The 19,889-nt window shown below is 39.3% G+C and overlaps 2 protein-coding genes across 6 annotated transcripts in view; one reads left to right on the top strand and one right to left on the bottom strand.

Annotated features, from left to right (window-relative positions):
• The window catches only part of GEMIN5 (gem nuclear organelle associated protein 5), a 42,941-nt gene that overhangs the window by 17,350 nt on the left and 5,702 nt on the right, over positions 1–19,889 (top strand). For 3 of the 5 annotated variants that reach the window (XM_024760107.1, XM_024760109.1, XM_024760110.1), the window contains exons 12-24: positions 734–807; positions 1,515–1,696; positions 5,684–5,823; positions 6,823–6,994; positions 8,828–9,055; positions 10,076–10,189; positions 11,187–11,309; positions 12,088–12,186; positions 12,609–12,746; positions 13,745–13,892; positions 16,936–17,055; positions 17,583–17,793; positions 18,846–19,100. In XM_024760107.1, coding sequence (XP_024615875.1) covers positions 734–807; positions 1,515–1,696; positions 5,684–5,823; positions 6,823–6,994; positions 8,828–9,055; positions 10,076–10,189; positions 11,187–11,309; positions 12,088–12,186; positions 12,609–12,746; positions 13,745–13,892; positions 16,936–17,055; positions 17,583–17,793; positions 18,846–19,100 — 2,004 coding nt within the window. The remainder of the gene's footprint in view (positions 1–733; positions 808–1,514; positions 1,697–5,683; positions 5,824–6,822; positions 6,995–8,827; positions 9,056–10,075; positions 10,190–11,186; positions 11,310–12,087; positions 12,187–12,608; positions 12,747–13,744; positions 13,893–16,935; positions 17,056–17,582; positions 17,794–18,845; positions 19,101–19,889) is intronic. The other 2 variants (XM_024760108.1, XM_024760111.1) reach the window with 1 other exon arrangement.
• The window catches only part of CNOT8 (CCR4-NOT transcription complex subunit 8), a 29,263-nt gene continuing 20,588 nt past the window's right edge, over positions 11,215–19,889 (bottom strand). Inside the window, exon 7 of the mRNA XM_024760114.1 lies at positions 11,215–11,346. Within this exon, the coding sequence (XP_024615882.1) occupies positions 11,269–11,346 (78 nt within the window). The 3' untranslated portion in view covers positions 11,215–11,268. The remainder of the gene's footprint in view (positions 11,347–19,889) is intronic.

A 19,889-nucleotide genomic window follows, 5' to 3' on the forward strand; every position in this document is an offset into this window, starting at 1 on the left:
CTAGCATAAAAATAACACTTAATCATAAATTGAATTATTTTTGTTGACTGTATTCCTTCATGTCTTAACTGTCATCTGAACATTAACATTCAACAATGAATAAAAGAGACAACATTCCTATTCTTAACAAATTTTTAGTTTTGTGACAGTTAAATGTATGGATCAGAGGCTCATATAAGGAGTTTGGGCTGGAAATAGAAATTTGGAGTCTCTTCACATGAATGGTAGCTAAAGAAGCTGCAGGTATGTATGAGGTGATCTAAAGAGACAAGTAAGAAAAGAAGAGGGCCCAGGCAGATTTGGGGAACACCAAAAAAAAGTTAGGAAAAAAAAAGATTCTGGAAAAGAAACAGAAGAGATAGGAAGAAAAAATCATAGTGTGTATGACTTCTATTAAAAAGGCGACGACCCCCATGTTATCACAGCCAATGGATATGTTTCATGTCTTATTGTGGGATAAAAATCATTTTAATTAAGTTCATTTCACAAGGTTAGACACTGCAGACATGTAGTATTTACTGGCCTCTCTTTTTTATCCCATTTAGGAAATCGTATTTCAAATACTTGCTCTTAGTACCTCTTTGGCGAATTATGTAGGTTATTTATAAGAATGGCTGTTGTACAATTAGAACATTTTTAAACTAGGGATTTTCTTTTTTTTCCCCACACTGTCATCACTGATTTGTAAGAAGAACAATGTTTTCAGTCAAGATTGGTTTGTTTTGCTTTCTAGTACAAATTGCCTGTACACACAGAGATCAGCTGGAAAGCAGATGGCAAAATCATGGCTCTTGGCAATGAAGATGGGTATGTGTTTGTTTCTTTATAAAAAAAACTTTGTAATTGCGCATATATTTGATCACAAGCTAATGCCATCTGTAATGTTAGTTGGGAAAACCTAGTTGTATTTGATATTATGACTTATCCCTGATATCCTTAAATGACTCAGCTCTCTGCATTTTTGAGAACTGCAAAATAAGTTAAATATTTTCAGCCCATAGAGAATGTTTGCCTACTCTGTGTTTTGGCTGTTGTGTGCTTCACAGAATCCTCATCTCCAGAATTAAACTGCCTAAATCTCTCTTCATTTTTTCTATAGTAAACCTAGGCAGAAATGCTTTTTAGGCCTCACCATGCCCTTTCCAACATCTTTTTCTTTTTGTTTTTGTTTTTTTGGGGGTTTTTTTTTCCCCTTTCCAATGTTGATCATAGTAACATAGTCCTATTTCAGCCATTTGTTTATTAATTCTTCTTTTAGCTTCTTCCTTGCACCATTTATTGTAAAAGCCTGATAAACACAACTTTCCAGAGATTGTTGAGATTTGTGAAAACTGTTTGAAAGAACTACTTTTTGTGTCTGGTTCTTTGTGAGAGAGTAACCTCTGCAGTTTATATAGGGTTATCCTATTCCATTTCACCTTTCTTTGACTGATGGGATGAGGGAGATACCTGTTTGCATTGGACTGTAATTTTGAGCATCCATCTTTCTTGTCTTGGTGTGTTTCTTATTCCAGATCAATAGAAATATTCAAGGTTCCTAACTTGAAACTGATCTGCACCATCCAGCAGCATCACAAGCTTGTGAATACTATTAGCTGGCATCATGAGTATGGCAGCCAGCCAGAGCTGAGCTATCTGATAGCCTCTGGGTCCAACAATGCAGTCATTTATGTGCACAACCTGCAGACCGTCATAGGTAACTTTGGTTTCTTTCCATATTGGGGGTGGTATATGTGTTCCGCTACTTCTTGTTCCAATTTCTGTGCCTTTTTCCTTTCTTTTCGGTATTAAATACTTTTATAATTTTTCTGCTTTCAAAAGTAGTAATATTCACCTTATTTAAAATACAACAAAAGTTTCAAACATGACAAAATTCCCTAATCCCATCCCTCAGTAAAAACCAGTGTTATTAGTTTGCTGCATGTTTTCTCCAGATTTTCTAAAGTATAGTTATTGCTATAGTTATTCCAGGCCAGGGGTAGGGATATGACTTTTCATCTTGTGTGAAATTGTCGCTCTCCAAAAAGATTTTGCCAGTTTATATCCCCTTCCCTCAGTGTTTCCATGTGTGACTGCATCTAATTCTCACAGTCCTGGGAGGTAGGTTTTGTTATCTTCATTTTCCTGATTAAATTGAGGCTCAGAGAGGTTAGCTCACTTCCATAAGTCCCACAGCTAGTATATGATAGAGCCTAGATTCAAACCCAAATTGTCTAATTGCAGAGTCTGCATGTGTTCTAGTAACTACTAGTCCCTGCCTGGCACGTTGATCTTTTTCATATGATGTATTCCTTAATGAATCTTAAACTTCTCTGAATTTCTTCAGCACCCAGAAGAACCATAATAAGTGGTCAGAGGCGCCTGTTCTTTTAATGTAAAGGAGATGTAATTACTTTTTTTTCTAATATGAAGAAATTATAATGTGACCCTAATCTGTTTCCAAAGTGCTGGAGAGTATGTGCTGTCAACCATAGTGAAAATTTCAAGTTGACACTTTAAATTTCTCTAGAACTAATTTCCAGTGATTTCCTGAGAATCTTTATTTGTAATAACAAAACAATTTTTATTCTAGCAGTGACTCTCTCAAGTTAAAAGGAATACAGGAAAACTAATAGTGTACATAGATTTTTCTAATAATAAATAGCAGACAGTTTGTAACTAATAAGCATGATATGTTAGAAAGCTTATCCTAGTCCTCTGATTCCAAATTAAATATCTACTTTGGCAAAGGACATAAACTTAATTTTTTTAAACTGAAGTATAGTTGTTGATTTACAATATCGTATTAGTTTCAGGTAGACAACATAGCGATTCAGTATTTTTATAGATTATATCCATTTAAAGTTATTATATGGGCTTCCCTGGTGGCACAGTGGTTGAGAGTCCGCCTGCCGATGCAGGGGACGCAGGTTCGTGCCCCGGTCCAGGAAGATCCCACATGCCGCGGAGTGGCTGGGCCCGTGAGCCATGGCCGCTGAGCCTGCGTGTCCGGAGCCTGTGCTCCGCAACGGGAGAGGCCACAGCAGTGAGAGGCCCATGTAGCGCAAAAAAAAATAATAATAATAAATAAATAATAAAGTTATTAGAAAATAATGGCTATCTTTCCCTGTGCTATACAATATATCCTTATTGCTTATTTATTTTATATACAGCTTTGTACCTCTTAATCCCACACTCCCATCTTGCCCCTCCCCTCTGCCCTCTCCCCACTGATAACCACTAGTTTGCTCTCTATATCTGTGAGTCTGTTTCTGTTTTGTTACATTTATTCATTTTATTTTTTAGATTCCATATATAAGTGAAAACATACAGTATTTGTCTTTCTCAGTCTGACTTATGTCACTTAGCATAATACCCTCTAGGTCTCTTTTGTTGCAAACAGCAGAACTTCCTTCTTCCTTATGACTGAGTAATATTCCATTGTACATATATACCACATCTTTATCCATTCATCTGTTGATGGACATTTAGGTTGCTTCCATATTTTGGCAGTTGTAAATAATGTTGCTATGAACATTGGAGTACATGTATCTTTTAGAATTAGTGTTTTCATTTTTTTTTTGGATATATGCCCAGGAGTGGAATTGCTGGGTCATATGGTACTTCTATTTTTAGTTTTCTGAGGCACCTCCATACTGTTTTCCATAGCGGCTGCACCAGTTACATTCCCACCAATAATGTACTAGAGGAAAAAAAAAGAGAGAGAGAGAAAAAATAATAATAATGTACCAGAGTTCTGTTTTCTCCACATTCTCACCAACATGTTATTTGTGTTTGTGTTTTGTTTTGTGTTTTTTTTTTTTTTTTGGCTGCATTGGGTCTTCATTGCTGCACACGGGCTTTCTCTAGTTGCAGCAAGAAGGGGCTACTCTTCATTGCAGTGCATGGGCTTCTTATTGCAGTGGCTTCTCTGTTGCAGAGCACGGGCTCTAGGCACGTGTGCTTCAGTAGTTGTGGCTCACAGGCTCTAGAGCACAGGCTCAGTAGTTGTGGCACACGGCCTTAGTCACTCTGCGGCATGTGGGATCTTCCCGGACCAGGGCTCGAACCCGTGTCCCCTGCATTGGCAGGCGGGTTCTTAACCACTGTGCCACCAGGAAAGTCCCTATTTGTGTTCTTTTTGATGATAGCCATTCTGACAGGTTTGAAATGATGTGATTGTGGTTTTGATTTGCATTTCTCTGATGATTAGCGATGCTGAGCATCTTTTCATGTGCCTATTGGTCATATCTTCTTTGGAAAAATGTCTATTCCGGTGTTCTGCCCATTTTTTAATTGGGTTGTTTTTTTGACACTGAGATCTATGAGCTGTTTAGGTATTTTGGAAATAATCCCTTATCAGTCATTTGCAAATATTTTCTCCCATTCAGTAGGTTGTCTTTTCGTTTTGTCCATGGTTTCCTTTGCTGTGCAAAAGCTTTTAAGTTTAATTAGGTTCCATTTGTTTATTTTTGCTTTTGTTCCTTTTGCCTTAGGAGACTGAGCCAAAAACAATACTGCTATGATTTATGTCGAAGAGTTCTCTTCTAGGAGTTCTAAGATTTCAGATCTTACATTTAGGTCTTTAATCCATTTTGAGTTTATTTTTGTATACGGTATGAGAAAATGTTGTAATTTCATTCTTTTACAGGTAGCTGTCCAGTTTTCTCAGCATCACTTATTGAAGAGCATTAAGTTAATACTTAAGAGCAGTGCAGATCTTTTTCTACTGTAATACTGTCACCCTAGTTTGTTTTTTATTTCATATCTACTGAATAATAGAAAAAGGAAAAAAATGGCCAGAATCCATTTCATTTTATTTTTACCTTCTTATATTTAAATAATTGAGACTTAGAGGAAAGTTGCAAAAATAGTACAAAGGACTCCCATATACCCTTTCACAGATTCAACAACTTATATTTTGTTTGTAATATTTGATTTGTTCTGTGTGTGTGTGTGTATGTATGTATTTTTCCAAACTGTTTGTGTTGCATGTGTCATGCCCCATATCCCTTAATATATGTGTATTTTGTAAGAATAAGGCTATTCCCGTACATAACCATAATTCCATTATAAATTTCAATTAATTTAATACAATAGTTTGATCTGCCATGCTTATTCTAGTGTTGTCAATTGATCCAATATTGTCCTTTATATCTAGAACAGTCTGTCAGCCTTTTTTTTTTTTTGCCACACCACGCGGCCTGTGAGATCCTTGTTCCCCAACCAGGGATCGAACCCATGCCCCCTGCATTGGAAGTGTGGAGTCTTAACCACAGGACCACCAGGGAAGTCCCTCATGTTGATTTTTTTGAAGAATGCCAGCCTGTTATTTTGTACATGTCCCCTCAATTTAGTTTGGTCTCCTATTTTCTCATGACTAGATTCAGGTCACACATTTTTAGCTAGAGTGCCATATACATGATATGTTCTTGGTATCACATCCAAAATGTATTATTTTCATTTTGATGGCTTTTAGAAAGAAAGAATGATAAGTAATACTTCTTGCAGTAAGCCCATGTGCCAGGCACTGTGGATATGCCTACACACTTAACTACTAAACAACACTGCCCACGTAGAAACAATATTGAAAATCACACAGCAAGCACGTGGCAAAATCTTGACTCTTGCCATGTTAATACCCTTCTTTATGTCTTTCTGTTGTTGTTGCTGGTAGAAATGACATCATCCCCTTGTCTTATAGAGAGCAATCCTGAAACTCCAGTGACCATTACAGAGCCCTACCGGACCCTCTCAGGGCACACAGCCAAGATTACCAGTCTGGCATGGAGCCCACATCATGACGGAAGGCTGATATCTGCTTCCTATGATGGTACAGCTCAGGTACTATTGCGTCCTTGATTCAGTGGGTTCTTCACTGTGTACTCTAACTCAAACTCTTTCCTCCTTTCCCCCAGTTTTGTACAGACTCCTTCCCTCACCATTATCTTCTATGGAAAGCGATTTTTCTGAGCTGTAGAGGGCATTTTAGTTTATTAAATATATCTGGGACCTTGGCAGGCTAAGTTTGGGTTGTATTTTACTTAGATGAAAGGGGAAATATTAATAGGAACTAGCTAAATTCCGATGTTTTTAAAGATTTCATTCTGACCTACTGTCAGTTTAAAGGACTAAAGTTGATGTGGAAAGTACTCCTCCCATTCTGTTCTATCACAGAATGTTGACTATAAGTAATGAAAAAATATTCCTAATAATAAATTGGTAACTCAGACCTCCAGGTTCTCAAAAATAAAGATGAGATGCCAAACCAGAGGTATGGGGTGAGTTTCGGATATCAGAACCAGAAGAGACCTTAGGATCTATCATCTGTGATGGATATCTTTCTCAGTATTGAGTGGTAAATGAGCTATCTACACAGAGCTGAGAGCCATGATGGGCTACCCTTTGTGCAGTGCAGACTGGAGTAATTCAAGAAACAGCGAGGAAATTGATCATTTTCCCACAGACAGAAGAATCACCTGTGAGAAGTTAGAACCCTAAGCATCCATCACATGTGCAGGTGTGGGCTCTGAATTAGAATTCTCTTCATGGTATCTGAATCCCCAGCCCAAAAATAACATACGATACTGGTTGAGGACAGTGAAATCCATAGGGCACCATTAAAGCTTACTCAAAATCATCCACATGGGAATGCCTCTATATCCCAGAATACATAAATCTCCCACAGGAAATAGCACTTTCTGAAACTGAACTCCTAAAAGTACAAATCACAAGAGGAAATAAGAGTACACAGATTTTTAAGATTTTTTTCTAAAATGTATACCCCCCAAAAAAACAATAGAATAACGAGAAATTATTCTCTTGTATGACTTTTGGTTTTAGGTGTGGGATACTCTCCAGGAAGAGCCTCTATGCAATTTCCGAGGACATCGAGGTCGACTGCTTTGCATCGCATGGTCTCCGTTGGATCCAGACTGCATCTACTCAGGGGCAGATGACTTCTGTGTGTACAAATGGCTCACTTCCATGCAAGAACACTCCCGACCTCCTCAAGGTCAGTCAAAACCTGGAGCCCATAAAGGCTTGCCTAATTCCCTTTCTCCTTGCCTCAGTAAGTGAGTTGACTGGAGTCAAGCAAGGAAGACATTTGTGCAGGGCGGCAGCAACAGGATGGTAGGGTTGGAAGCCCAAGCAAGGATAGCAGCCATGAGGGGCCTGAAGACAACACCCAAATAGTAACAAGTATACCTAGCACCCAGATCTTGTTTTCTAAATATCATCATTCTCCATTAAAAGGGACCGACCAGGGCTTCTGGAGAAATGGCTAATTCCAGGTTAGGAGAGGAAAAATACAAGATGAGCCTGCAATACCATATGCCACAAAAGAAGGATGTGCTCAAAGAATAGAGATCATCAAAAGGACAGAGAAGCCAGCTTGAAGGGGCTGGCTACCCAAATCTGGGACAATCTGAACTTGAAATAATTAACAGAATTCCATTTCTGGCTATAAAAGAATAACTGGTACCAGATTTGCCCACTCACCAGAAATAGCTAGAAAACTAGACAGAGTATATAAACAACTAGAAATATACCCAAAGAAATGAAATGATACATCCATATAAAGACCTATAAAAGAATGCTTATAGCTTTATCTATAATTGCCACAAACCGGTAACAGCAACCCAAATGTACATCAGCTGGTAAATAAACTATGGTATATCCTGTAGTGGAATTCTACTCAGCAATAAAAAGTAACTACTTTTAAACACAACAAAATGGATGAGTCTCAAAAAGGATTATGCCTAGCAAAAGAAGCCGGGCACAAAGACTAAATACTGTATAGCTAATACAGAGTATGAAATGTAGTTATAGGGCTTCCCTGGTGGCGCAACGGTTAAGAATCCACCTGCCAATGCAGGGGCCACGGGTTCGAGCCCTGGTCCGGGAAGATCCCACATGCCGCGGAGCAACTAAGCCCATATGCCACACCTACTGAGCCTGTGCTCTAGAGCCTGCGAGCCACAACTTCTGAGCCCACATGCCACAACTACTGAACTCCATGCACCTAGAGCCCGTGCTCCGCAACAAGAGAAGCCACTGCAATGAAGAGCCCGTGCACCGCAACAAAGAGTAGCCCCTGCTCACCGCAACTAGAGAAAGCCCGTGCACAGCAACAAAGATCCAATGCAGCCAAAAATAAATAAATTAAATAAATTAAAAAAAAAAAAAGAAATGTAGTTATAAATCATATGAATTTCTAAAACAGACAAAACTAAACTACAGTGACAGCAAATCAGTGATTGCCTGGGGCAATGAAATGCATAACCTAAATCTAATCATGAAAAACATAAGGCAGACCCAATTTGAAGGAAATCTGACAAAATAACTATCCTGTAATCTTCATGAGTTTCCAGTCATGAAAGTCAAAATAAAATCTGAGCCTGTTCAGGCTGAAAGAAAGTAGAGATATAACAAGCCAGTGCAACATGTAGTCCTGGATTGATTCTTTTTGCTATAAAGGACATTCTTGGTACAACTGGCAGAACTTAAGTGAGGTGGGAGTAGACAGGAGTAATGTATCATTGTTAATTTCCTGATTTTAATGGTTGTGCTCTGATGATGTAGGAGAATATCCTTGTTTGTAGGATACACACTCAAGTATTCAGGGATAAATAGGGCATTGTGTTTATGATTTAATGAAATCCCAAAAGGGTTTGGTTTGGTTAACATTTTGATAATATAACTAAGAATTCATTGGGAAGGAAGGGAAAGGGCAAGAATGTTATCAAAAACAAGAGTAATAAGGTTTTGGAGATTATCTCCTAGAGTGCTTTTAACCAAGAATATATACTTTAATCTATCCTTTTCTGAACTGTGATTTCTATAGGCAAGAAAAATATTGAATTAGAGAAAAAAAGGCTCTCTCAACCTAAGCCAAAGCCCAAAAAGAAGAAAAAGCCCATCTTGAGAGTGCCTGTAAAGCAGGAATTGTGTGACGGGAATGAAGAAGAGAGTGTAAAGGAGAGCTCGGGCCCTGTTGAGAATGGAGTGTCAGACCAGGAGACTGAGGAGGAAGCCCGGGAGCCAGAGCTACCCTGTGGTGTCACCTCGGCAGGTATGTGGCCAAATCCTGTGTTTCACTAACTCTCTAGGACTTAGTAATCATGACCAGGAAACTAAGCCAGGTCTACCTTTGAAGTATTAAGGGAATCTAATGGGTGACTGGGATGGAAATAGTGAAGTTCTATAGAGAAAACTTCTTATCAACTTGAGCAGGGTAAGACTGTGGGACAAAGTGAAACTAGGGCAATGTATACATAGAAACTTACGTGGGGAAAGTTTTAACAATATGATGTCATCAGCCATGTTTACTGAAAGAAACCATTGTCCCTTACAAATATCTGACCTAGAAACTCACCACTCTGGGAACTTACAGGCAAACAATATAAATAGGACTGACTCATGTTTAATTCTACAGCAGAATATTTTGATGTGACAGAATTTAAAATGGCCAAAATATATGGTACAGAGTCCTCCCTGACCCTCTCCATCCCAAGGGATGGCCACTGGGACCCACAGTTTGGGTAAATAAAGATCTAAAAAGTTTAATGGATTTATTTTTTAGATTCATCAGAATATTTCTTTATCATAAAATGTTCTTTTACCCCTGTAGATCAACAACTTAGTTTGGGTTTTTTGTTTTTTTGTGGGTTTTTTTGAGTTCATGGTGTGTACACTCAGGTTTGTGACTCTGTATCCCATACACTTTAAATTTCTATTGGTAAAGTTGTTCCTCGTTTGTGGAATTAAATATGCAATTAGTACTTTGTCACCCAAGCCAAGTTTGGGAACTCCTAGACCTATGGTATAAAGCTGTGGAGGCTAGAACGTTTATAACTTTTCCTTAGATCAATTAGTCAAGAGTTCTAAGCAATAAACCTACAGATTCTTGGAAGGCAGTTTGTGAGATGGGGAAAGGGAGACTACCCATGCTTCCTATCTGAAATATTTCATCTTATATTTGGGGTAATAGATAAAATCACACCATTAAGACTGGTATACTCTTAATTTTTAAAAAGAACTAGATTCTACATTGTTCTTATCCACATTTTTTTTCTTTTTCCCCATGATGTAGTCTCTAAAGAACCAGTTATCTGCACTCCAGCATCCTTAGGCTTTGAAAAGTCAAGAGTCACCATTAATAACAAAGTCACTTTACTGAAAAAGGAGGCACCTAAAGAAAAGTCAGGTTGGTATTTAATAATTAAAATATTTGGGGGGACTTCCCTAGTGGTGCAGTGGTTAAGAATCCGCCTGCCAATGCAGGGGACACAGGTTCAATCCCTGGTCCAGGAAGATCCCATATGCTGTGGAGCAACTAAGTCCGTGCACCACAACTACTGAGCCTGCACTCTAGAGCCCACGAGCCACAACTACTGAGCCCGCATGCTGTAACTACTGAAGCCTGCGCTCCTAGAGCTCGTGCTCTGCAACAAGAGAAGCTGCCGCAATGAGAAGCCCACACACAACAACAAAGAGTAGCCCCCTCTCACCACAACTAGAGAAAGCCTGTGTGCAGCAATGAAGACCCAACGCAGCCAAAAATTTTTTAACAAAAGAATAAAAACCAAGCTAGTGGGAAGCAATCGCATAGCACAGGGAGATCAGCTCAGTGCTTTGTGACCAGCTAGAAGGGTGAGAGGGAAACGAAAGAGGGAGGACACATGGGGATATATGTAAATGTGTAACTGATTCACTTTGTTATAAAACATAAACTAACACACTATTGTAAAGCAATTATACTCCAATAAAAATGTTAAAAAAAAAAAGAATAAAAAACAAATTTATTTATTTGGCTATTACAATAAATAAAATATTTTGTTAAAGTGTCCTCAAAAATTGCATGCAACTGAAAACTCAAAAGTTTTCAGTTTTTCGTTTTGTTTTAGATTTTAAATATTTGTAAGTGTTTTGATTGTTTCAATTTGGGGTCATTTTTTTAGTACTTGAGGAACTGTCATTTTGCAGTTGTTGATGTTGCTTCACAAGTTTTCACAGGGACACGTTTGTGTGTGTTGTGAACATTGCCCCCAGCTAATTTAATTTGAAAGCTTCCTTATAAGAGTGGGAACTTTCTCTGCCCAGCAGTATCCCTCCAGTAGGTTACATATACAATGGGCATGCATTCAGTTTTGTGTTTTTGATCAACTCTTCTTCAGACAGTCTGTACTTTTATTACATTTCAGAAGCCTTAATCAAGAAGCGAAAAGCTCGTTCCATGCTTCCACTGAGTACAAGTCTGGACCACAGATCCAAAGAGGAGCTTCATCAGGACTGTTTGGTATTAGCCACTGCAAAACACTCCAGAGGTACAGAAATACACTTCCTTGGCCCATCCGTAGTCTTCTGGGAAGTGACACATAAGAAGTGCTTGTTTATATGTTATATGAATGAGCCAACAATGTCCAAAATTGTTGTATTTCTGCATCATCCCTCCCCCACACCCTGCTGCCAGGTTCTGTCCACACTCTGACCGCTGTCAGCACTCTCCAGTGTCTTGGAGACATAATTCTCTGCTTTTCTATTATAAATCAAGTTGTTGCCAGCCATATGGGTGCTGGAATTGGTATGATGGCTTAAATATCTCAGCGTGAATCAATTCCATCAACAGTTTTTCCCCAGTAAACAGCATGTACATGTAGAAAAAAAAAATCATTTGCTCATTGGAAATAACCCTTAATACGGCAGTTCCTTTAAAAATTTTTGATGGAAGTTTTTGTTTATAGAAGGTGTTTTGGTCTCAGTTTTTCAAAGCCCTCACCTAATGTGTGTTATTTTAACATTTGAGCAACTTTTTTCCTTGTAATTTTGAATTTTATGTGTTGAAAAGGGATGCACATGATAAAATGAAATTCAAACAGTATAAAACCTGAGCCTAACAAACCTGACAAACAAACCTAACAAACCTAACAAAGTATTTTCATATTTTGCCAACTTTGTAACCAGCAGGGTCTCTGTTAGGTTAAACAAGAGCACAGGACGCTTTTTCTCAGCATCTGTAGTGGGTGTTACATACATTTGGAAGTAACTGGACAGAAAACAGTAACCTATTAAATGACTTCATCTGAATTTTTGTTTTTGAATTAGCAGAGCCAAAGGAGGATGTGTCTGCTGATCTTGAGGAAAGACTTCACCTGGGGCTTTTCACAGACAGGGCTACCCTGTACAGAATGATTGAGGTTGAAGGTGAGACTAGTCCAATCAACACAATCCTGTCCATCTTTACGCTTCCCTAACGCTTTATACATACCTCTTTTATGGCTGCCATCCTGTGGTGTAGTAATGGTTAGTTTTACATGTCAGCTAACTAGGTTTTGAGTTCCCTTATTTACATGTTCATAAACACCCCTCACTCGCATCTGTCACAGGACCCTAAACAGTGTTCATTCTGAGTGTCTGAGTGCAAGTGAAAGTGGGTGGGTGGGTGGACAAGTGACTGAGTGGGCTTCAGTCCCCATTATGAACACTCTGGGAAGTGACTTACCCATCAGCCAGTGACTACATATTCTAGGAATTTATTCCTGTCGTTCATCCTGCCTTTCTTTTTCTAGAAGACAGTGCAGACACATGTTTCTGAAACATCTTCCAAATATTTCTCCTCCAAACAGGAAAAGGTCACTTGGAAAATGGCCACCCTGAATTATTTCACCAGCTCATGCTTTGGAAAGGAGATCTAAAAGGTGTTCTGCAGACTGCAGCAGAAAGAGGGGAGCTGACAGACAATCTTGTGGCTATGGCACCAGTCGGTATGTTCTTTTCAACAAAAGCCCTAGCATCTCTAGGATACATCCACTAAAGACAGATTTGTCTTGAAGGACAATTTGGCCATGTCTAATAATTAAATTTAAAATCCACATCCCTTGGACCCAGCAGTAGGAATTTAACTGCACCTACACATGCAAAATGGCAGCTATATATGGACTATGATTGCAGTGGTGTTTGTAATAGCAAAAGATCGCAAGAACCTCTATGTCCATCAGTATAAGACTGGTTAAATCTTGTATATCTATACAGTAGAAACTCCTATAGATACCCAAAAAACGAGGCAGCTCTGTGCATTCTGATACAGAGCAGAGCTCCAAAATTTAGTAAGTGAAAAGAATCAAGGTATAGATGCACAACAGAATATTTAATACTCTGTCCTTGATACTTATACATGTGTGGTTATATATTCATAGATTATTGCCAAAGGTTTCAAAAGAAACTAATAATAACGGTTGTCTCCAGGGAAAGGAATTTGGACAAGTTTGGGTAGTAGGATGCCAGGATAACAAGGAAATTTTTTATGCCATGCCTCATTTTTTAGCTTTTAATTGAAGTATGCCAGAGAGAGAGATGGAAGTACACAGGTCATGAGTGTACTTGAATTTCACTAACTGAATACACCCTTGTAACTAGCACCCATAAAAAGAAACATAACATTACCAGCACCCTAGAAGCTTCTCTCATGCTCCCTTTCAGTCAGTCTACATGCACCCCAACAAGGGTAAGCACTGTCTGACTTCCATACTCATGTACATTTGAATTTTGTACTATTTTTTATGTATTACATAATCAGAGAAACAATTTACGTTTCAAAATGTAGGGACGGGGAGAGGTAGATGAAACACGATCAGATGAAACAGCAACTGAATTACTATCTAAATGTTCTGCTTAATACAGTGACTAACAAGCATTTTCAACCCAAATGTACGTGCTTTTTTTCCTTAAATCTGCTGTTCTTTGTTTGTTTGTTTGTTTGAAGCCGGTTACCACGTGTGGGTATGGGCCGTGGAAGCTTTTGCCAAACAACTGTGTTTTCAGGACCAGTATGTCAAGGCTGCCTCTCACCTACTTTCTATCCACAAAGTGTATGAAGCTGTGGAGCTGCTCAAGTCAAACCATTTCTACAGGTCTGTATGACCCAACAGTTGAACCAGCAGTTGGATGTAATGTGAAATTAATCTACGTAACAGTTCTGTTTCATTATAACCACCATAAAACCCTTATTGTAATTAAACATCTCAAATGTACACAAATGTATGTTCGCTAGCTTAAACATCAGTGCACCCACCACCTATACTTAACAAATGTTAACTTTCAGCAATATTTGCTACTGATATTTTTTTTTAATTTCTTTATTGTTAATACAAATAAGGAAAAGAGCATGACACAAATGAACAGCTTAATGAATTACTAAGAGAGGAACTTTTTTAAGCCCCACCTGTTAAGTGAGAAGTATAACATTCCAGACTTAGTTGAATTGCCTTTCCCCGATTCTGTCCTCATCCCTTCTCTAGCAGTAACCACTCTTCTGAGACTGGTATGAATCCTTTCTGTTCAAATTATTATTCTTCCACTACAGTACATATTTAACTACACAAAACAAAAGCAACAAAATATTTCTTGTAGACAGCATACAGTTGGGTCTTGTTTTTTATCCAGTCTGATAGTCTCTGCCTTTTAATTGGAGTGTTTTAATGTAAATATTAGTGCGACTGATTTAAATCTACCATGTTGCTATTTCATTTCTTCTTTTCCTGCTTTCTTTCAGATTAGTTAAATATTTTTTTATCTCCAATACTGGCATGTCAGCTATAATCCTTTATTTTTTTTAATGGTTACTTTAGGGTTTATGATGAGCATTTTTAACTTATCAGTTTACCTTCAGATAATATTGTACCACTTCTTGCATACATCATACTTCTTTCTTTCTTCCTGTCCCTTCCACTATTGCTGTCTTATATTTCACTATATACATGTTATAACCCCACATTACAATATTAGAATTCTTGCTTTAAACAATTACCTTTCTTTAAGTTTTTTAACATTTTCTTATATTTGCCCGTATATTTATTTCCAGCACTTTCCATTCTCTTATGTAGATCCAAGTTTCCAATTGCTGTCAATTCCTTCTTTCCCGTGAAGAACTTCAACATTTTTTTTTGTAGTGTGGTCCCACTGGTGACATATTCCATCAACTTTTGTTTGTCTATAAAAGTCTTTAATTTTGCCTCTATTTTAAAGGATCTTTCAGTGGGTGTAGACTTCTAGATTGGAAGGTTCTGTCATTTTGTGCTTCATAGATATCATTCCATTTTTTCTTGGCTTGCATTGTTGACTTGACTACTGCATTTATTCTTATCTTTGTTACACAGGAACTATGTCTTTTTTCTCTGTTTTTAGGACTTTCTCCACCACTGATTTTCAGCCATTTCATGATGGCTTTGGTGGGACTTTCTTTTAATCCTATTTTGGTGTGTTGTCTTCCTTTAGAGAATGCCAGACTCTGTTTTGGCAAGCCGTAAAGTTACCTGCAGATCAACTTGATCTTTTCCTGGCTGTTTTAAGCTTTCTTAGGGCAAGTTCAGAGAAATCCATACTCTAGAATTAGTTTGCCCTCCTGCCTTCTGGTGTCTTTACCGAATGCCTTGTGTAAGTCAACAAATCAGAACTCAAATGTCTGGGTGGTCAGAACTTCTATGTCTCCACAACCTGAGTGAGCCCTGGGGATTATTCAGCTTATCGTTCCCTGATTATTCTTTGTACAGCCTTAAGGACTTTCCTACATATGCAGAGCTTTGTGTTTAAACCAGAGACTCAACAGGATCCCTAAGCACTGTTGCGGAGCTCTTTCTCTGGACAGCTTCTTCCTTCCTACTGTAGTGCCCCACAAATTCCAATTGCTTCGTCTCCCCTCAGCCCTGACTGCTGAAGCTCTGCTGGGATTCCTTCTGGGAAAATGGTTTTAGGCAGAAAGCCAGGGCCATGATTGGGCTCACATTTGTTTCGTTCTCTCCGGGATGACAGTCCTGTGCTGCCTGGTGTCCAGTGGCTGCAAACAGTTGCTTCATACCTATTTTCTCCAGTGTTTTAATTTTCCAACAGGAGGATACGTCTGGTCCTAGTTGTCACTCCATCATGGCTGGAAGTAGAGGTCTCAAACTATGTACTTCTTAAATATTGCTGTGTCTAAATCACCTTAGTCTAAAACACTTCTATTCCAGCTACAAGTTTATGTAGGCTGCAACTCAGAAGTTGTATGTCATTTGGAAAATAGTAGTTCAGTCTGTTAACACAGATCCTCCAAATGTTAACATATCTCACTATAAAATATCAAAAAAAATCACATTGCTTACTTCATCAGAAAAGTCTTTAACTTTGGGGAAGCCGTCAAGCTCACAGTGGCAGGCACAAGTTTCCTAAAACTCTAATTTTCACCTGAAAGCTCAAATTTTATCATTGGCAACAGTACTGTTGGTCGTTTTCCATGAAATGACAGGCTTGCTTTGTTCATTTTTGAGAAAACATCTGCCAAATACTCAACACTAAATAACTATAGTTTGTTAGTCATTCTTTCAAGAAGTAATGAGATTCCATCTAAAAAAAAAGCAACTAGTTCAGCTTGCAATCCGTTCATACAGGTTTTTCATAGAACCATTGTACTTTGGAATTCAGCAAAGAATACAAAACGTTCTTCCCATTTTGTCACATAGAATATTAACAGGATGTGCAGGATTTACTGAAATTAATCATTTCTGCCTTTCAAGGAAATTAACTTTTTTATTTTTTAACGACAAGGGCCACTAACTGGATTCCTGCTCCAGATGCCAGCAGTTTACCCACCATTGCTTTCGCATAATCGGTACAAATGTCAACACACTGACAAAAGGCAAATAACCCCTTGACATTATTGTGAAAATAGTCTTGACCTCATGAACCCCCTGAAAGAGCCTTTGGAACTCCGGGAATCCACAAACCACACTTTAAGAGCTGCTGACATAGGTGAAGAATTGAGCACAGCACGCAGTTCTAACTTGCCCTGTAATGCAGGGATACAGTTTTTTTATGGGAAGTTGGAACAAGACAGAAAACACAAAGGGAACAGCTTATCCTACCTTGCAGCCCCTCCTAGGGCCTCTTTCAGATTGGCTAATTACCTATTCTTGCCTCTAGGGAGGCTATTGCAATTGCCAAGGCCCGGCTGCGCCCAGAAGACCCGATCCTGAAAGACCTGTACCTCAGCTGGGGAGCCATCCTAGAAAAAGACGGCCATTATGCCTTAGCAGCCAAATGGTAAGTCTGAGGGAAACAGGAGTGCACCCAAACAAAGAAGAGCTGTGAAAGAGCTGGACAAGGGTGGAAGAAAGAAGTTTAGAGGTGGGGGTGAAATAACTAGCAAATTAAAAAGCGTATATGTATTAAAGCAGCTTCATAAGATTCATCAGGATCTACCTACTTGGTATTTATGTAAGTCACCCTAACTTCAAGAAATCCAAGTCGTGGACTTGGAAATCACTCCTTTCTTTAGGGATGTCTTGTATCATTAAATATGGGAAATGGGAGGGAATGCCTCCTTTGCTTGGGTTCAACTCAGCAACTGCTGAAGTTCCTTTATTTCCTTAACCTGTATAAGGCTGCCTCTTCAGCTTCTGCTGCACTGGCCTCAGCCTTCACAGGGACAGCCACAGGTAATGACACACCTGGGACCACAGGAAGGCACGCAAGGCAAAGTGGACAGAAAGAAATGATTCAACCCTCTGGGGAGCGGGTGTAGGCGATCTGTTTATGACACTCTGCTTGAGTTTTCTTTTGTATTTTAGCTATTTAGGAGCCACTTCAGCTTATGATGCAGCCAAAGTTTTGGCCAAAAAGGGGGATGTGGCATCACTTAGAACGGCTGCAGAGTTGGCTTCCATCGTAGGAGAGAATGAGTTGTCTGCTACCCTGGCTCTCAGATGTGCCCAAGAACTGCTTCTGGCCAGGAACTGGGTGGGAGCCCAGGAAGCCCTGCAGCTCCACGAAAGTCTAAAGGTCAGTCTGTTACTGCCTCTCCTGCTTTTAAGAGGGATGAGCCCCAAACCCTTTTCTAGTCAAATTCCAAGTGAATTACCCAGTTGCACAAGCTGTACCGATTTGGTATGTATCCTTAGAAGTGTCCAGCAAGCCCTGGCCATACTATCCCATTTAAGTACTGTGGCTTGTCAGTTGCCCCACTCAGAGTAAAAGACAATGTGGTTACTGACAGTAATTCCCACTGCTTAGCAGTCGAATAGCCTTCAGTCACTTCAGCCCGTGTTTCTTCATTGATGTCATCAGCACAAAAATGAAGAGGAAGAGGGTCTGCTTTGAAGAAAATGGATTGGCTTTAACAGAAATCATGTTGCTCTACCTGTAGCAGCCCTCTTCAGCTATTAGCTGTAATTCTGCCTATATGAAACAGAGACCTTCCCAAGCTTAAGTGAGAAAATATTATAGGGATATACAAGGAATCTCATGGCAACTGAAAACCCAGCAGAAGTGAGGATTTTTTTTAGACCTTCTCTGTGCTCTCTTCCCTTCCAGCTGATTCCCTCTGTTAAACCTACTTGGATACAGCCCCTAACCACTCCCCCAGCTCTCAGATCTACACAGCTTGTCTGCTCCAGCACCTTCTGCCTATGATGCTTTAACTTCTGTACACTTTAATCTGAAGTTTGGGCAGAGAAAAGAACTAGATGAGTCCAGCCCATCTTTTCTCAAACTGGGCCATAAGTCTTAAGTGGCTGGCCTGCATGTGGCTTAAATTTCAGTGGGTAGGGCTATAGCTGGGGTGTCATATTATAAATATGGTTGCTAAAAAAAAAAGTAATAAATATGGTTGCTTGAGCCCCAAGAGCTGTGGGTAGGAATCCCCCAAAAGGCATTTGGAAAAACTGTCTGTTAGATCACCTCTTTTTCCCTCCCACAAGACTCACTGGGCTGGCAGCACAGAGGGGAAGGCTGCTGCAAATGCAAAGGGGGAGAATCTGAGAGACTGGGGAGAGCTCTAGATAATGGAGCACTTCCCTGCATAACAGCTCCTCTCCTTTGTTATTGGGTTCCAGGGTCAGAGATTGGTGTTTTGCCTTCTTGAGCTACTGTCCAAGCACCTGGAGGAAAAGCAGCTTTCAGAGGGCAAAAGCTCCTCCTCTTCTTACAATGCATGGCCCGCAGGCAGCGAGAGGCCCTTTGTGGAGAGGGTGACTGCAGTATGGAAAAGCGCCTTCAGCCTCGACTCCCCAGAGCAGTCCCAGGCAGCATTTCAGCAGCTGCAAGATATCAAGTACCCATCTGCTACAAGTAACACTCCCTCCAAACAGGTACCCCTTCTGCATGAGCTTTTGATATTAATCAGTAGTCTAAGACTTCTCTAATCCATGTCTAGTATAATAAGAAAACATGTAGAATGCCAGTTTGTATTTCAGAAAAGATTAAGCCAGGCCCAGGAAACCTGGAAAGATCCCTTCAGATGAATTAGAGCCCTTTATCTTTAAAGTTAGTCTTCGATCCGAATTCCCTTCTAAAATGAAAAAAGTCTAAAAACAAAGAAAAGCACAGAAACTAATATAATAATAGGTACCCATCAATTAGAATTAATTAACAGATGTTCACATTTTGTCATTTTTGCTTCATGGAGTCTTCTGGTTTTGTTTTGTATATTCCTTTGCTTTTGGTAGAAGAATCAAGTTGAAGTCCCTCATGTTTCCTTCCCCAGTGCCATTTCCCTGCCCTAGCTCACAAAAATTTCAGCCCCTGCATCAGACCACATATGTTATTTTGTGGCCTCCTTATGTGATCATTGTTTATAAAATCTTAAACATACCTGTGCACGATGACAGCCAGCAACCCCATTGCTTAGATATTTCACTGAAAGAAGTGAACCCAGGTGTCTACACAGTCTTGTACAGAAATGTTCATAGAAGCTTAGTTCATAATAGCCAAATAGAAACAACACAAATGTCCATCAGCTGGTGAATGGGTATACAAACTGCAGTACATCCATAGAGTGGAAAACTATACTATGCAACAATAAAAAGGAACAAATTACTAATGCAAAAAGAGTATCAGTGAATCTTGAAAGCATTATGGTAAGTCAAAGAATCAAGTCA

Source organism: Neophocaena asiaeorientalis, unplaced genomic scaffold (genome assembly GCF_003031525.2).
Source record: "Neophocaena asiaeorientalis asiaeorientalis breed wild unplaced genomic scaffold, Neophocaena_asiaeorientalis_V1.1 scaffold336, whole genome shotgun sequence".
Lineage (NCBI taxonomy): Eukaryota > Metazoa > Chordata > Mammalia > Artiodactyla > Phocoenidae > Neophocaena > Neophocaena asiaeorientalis.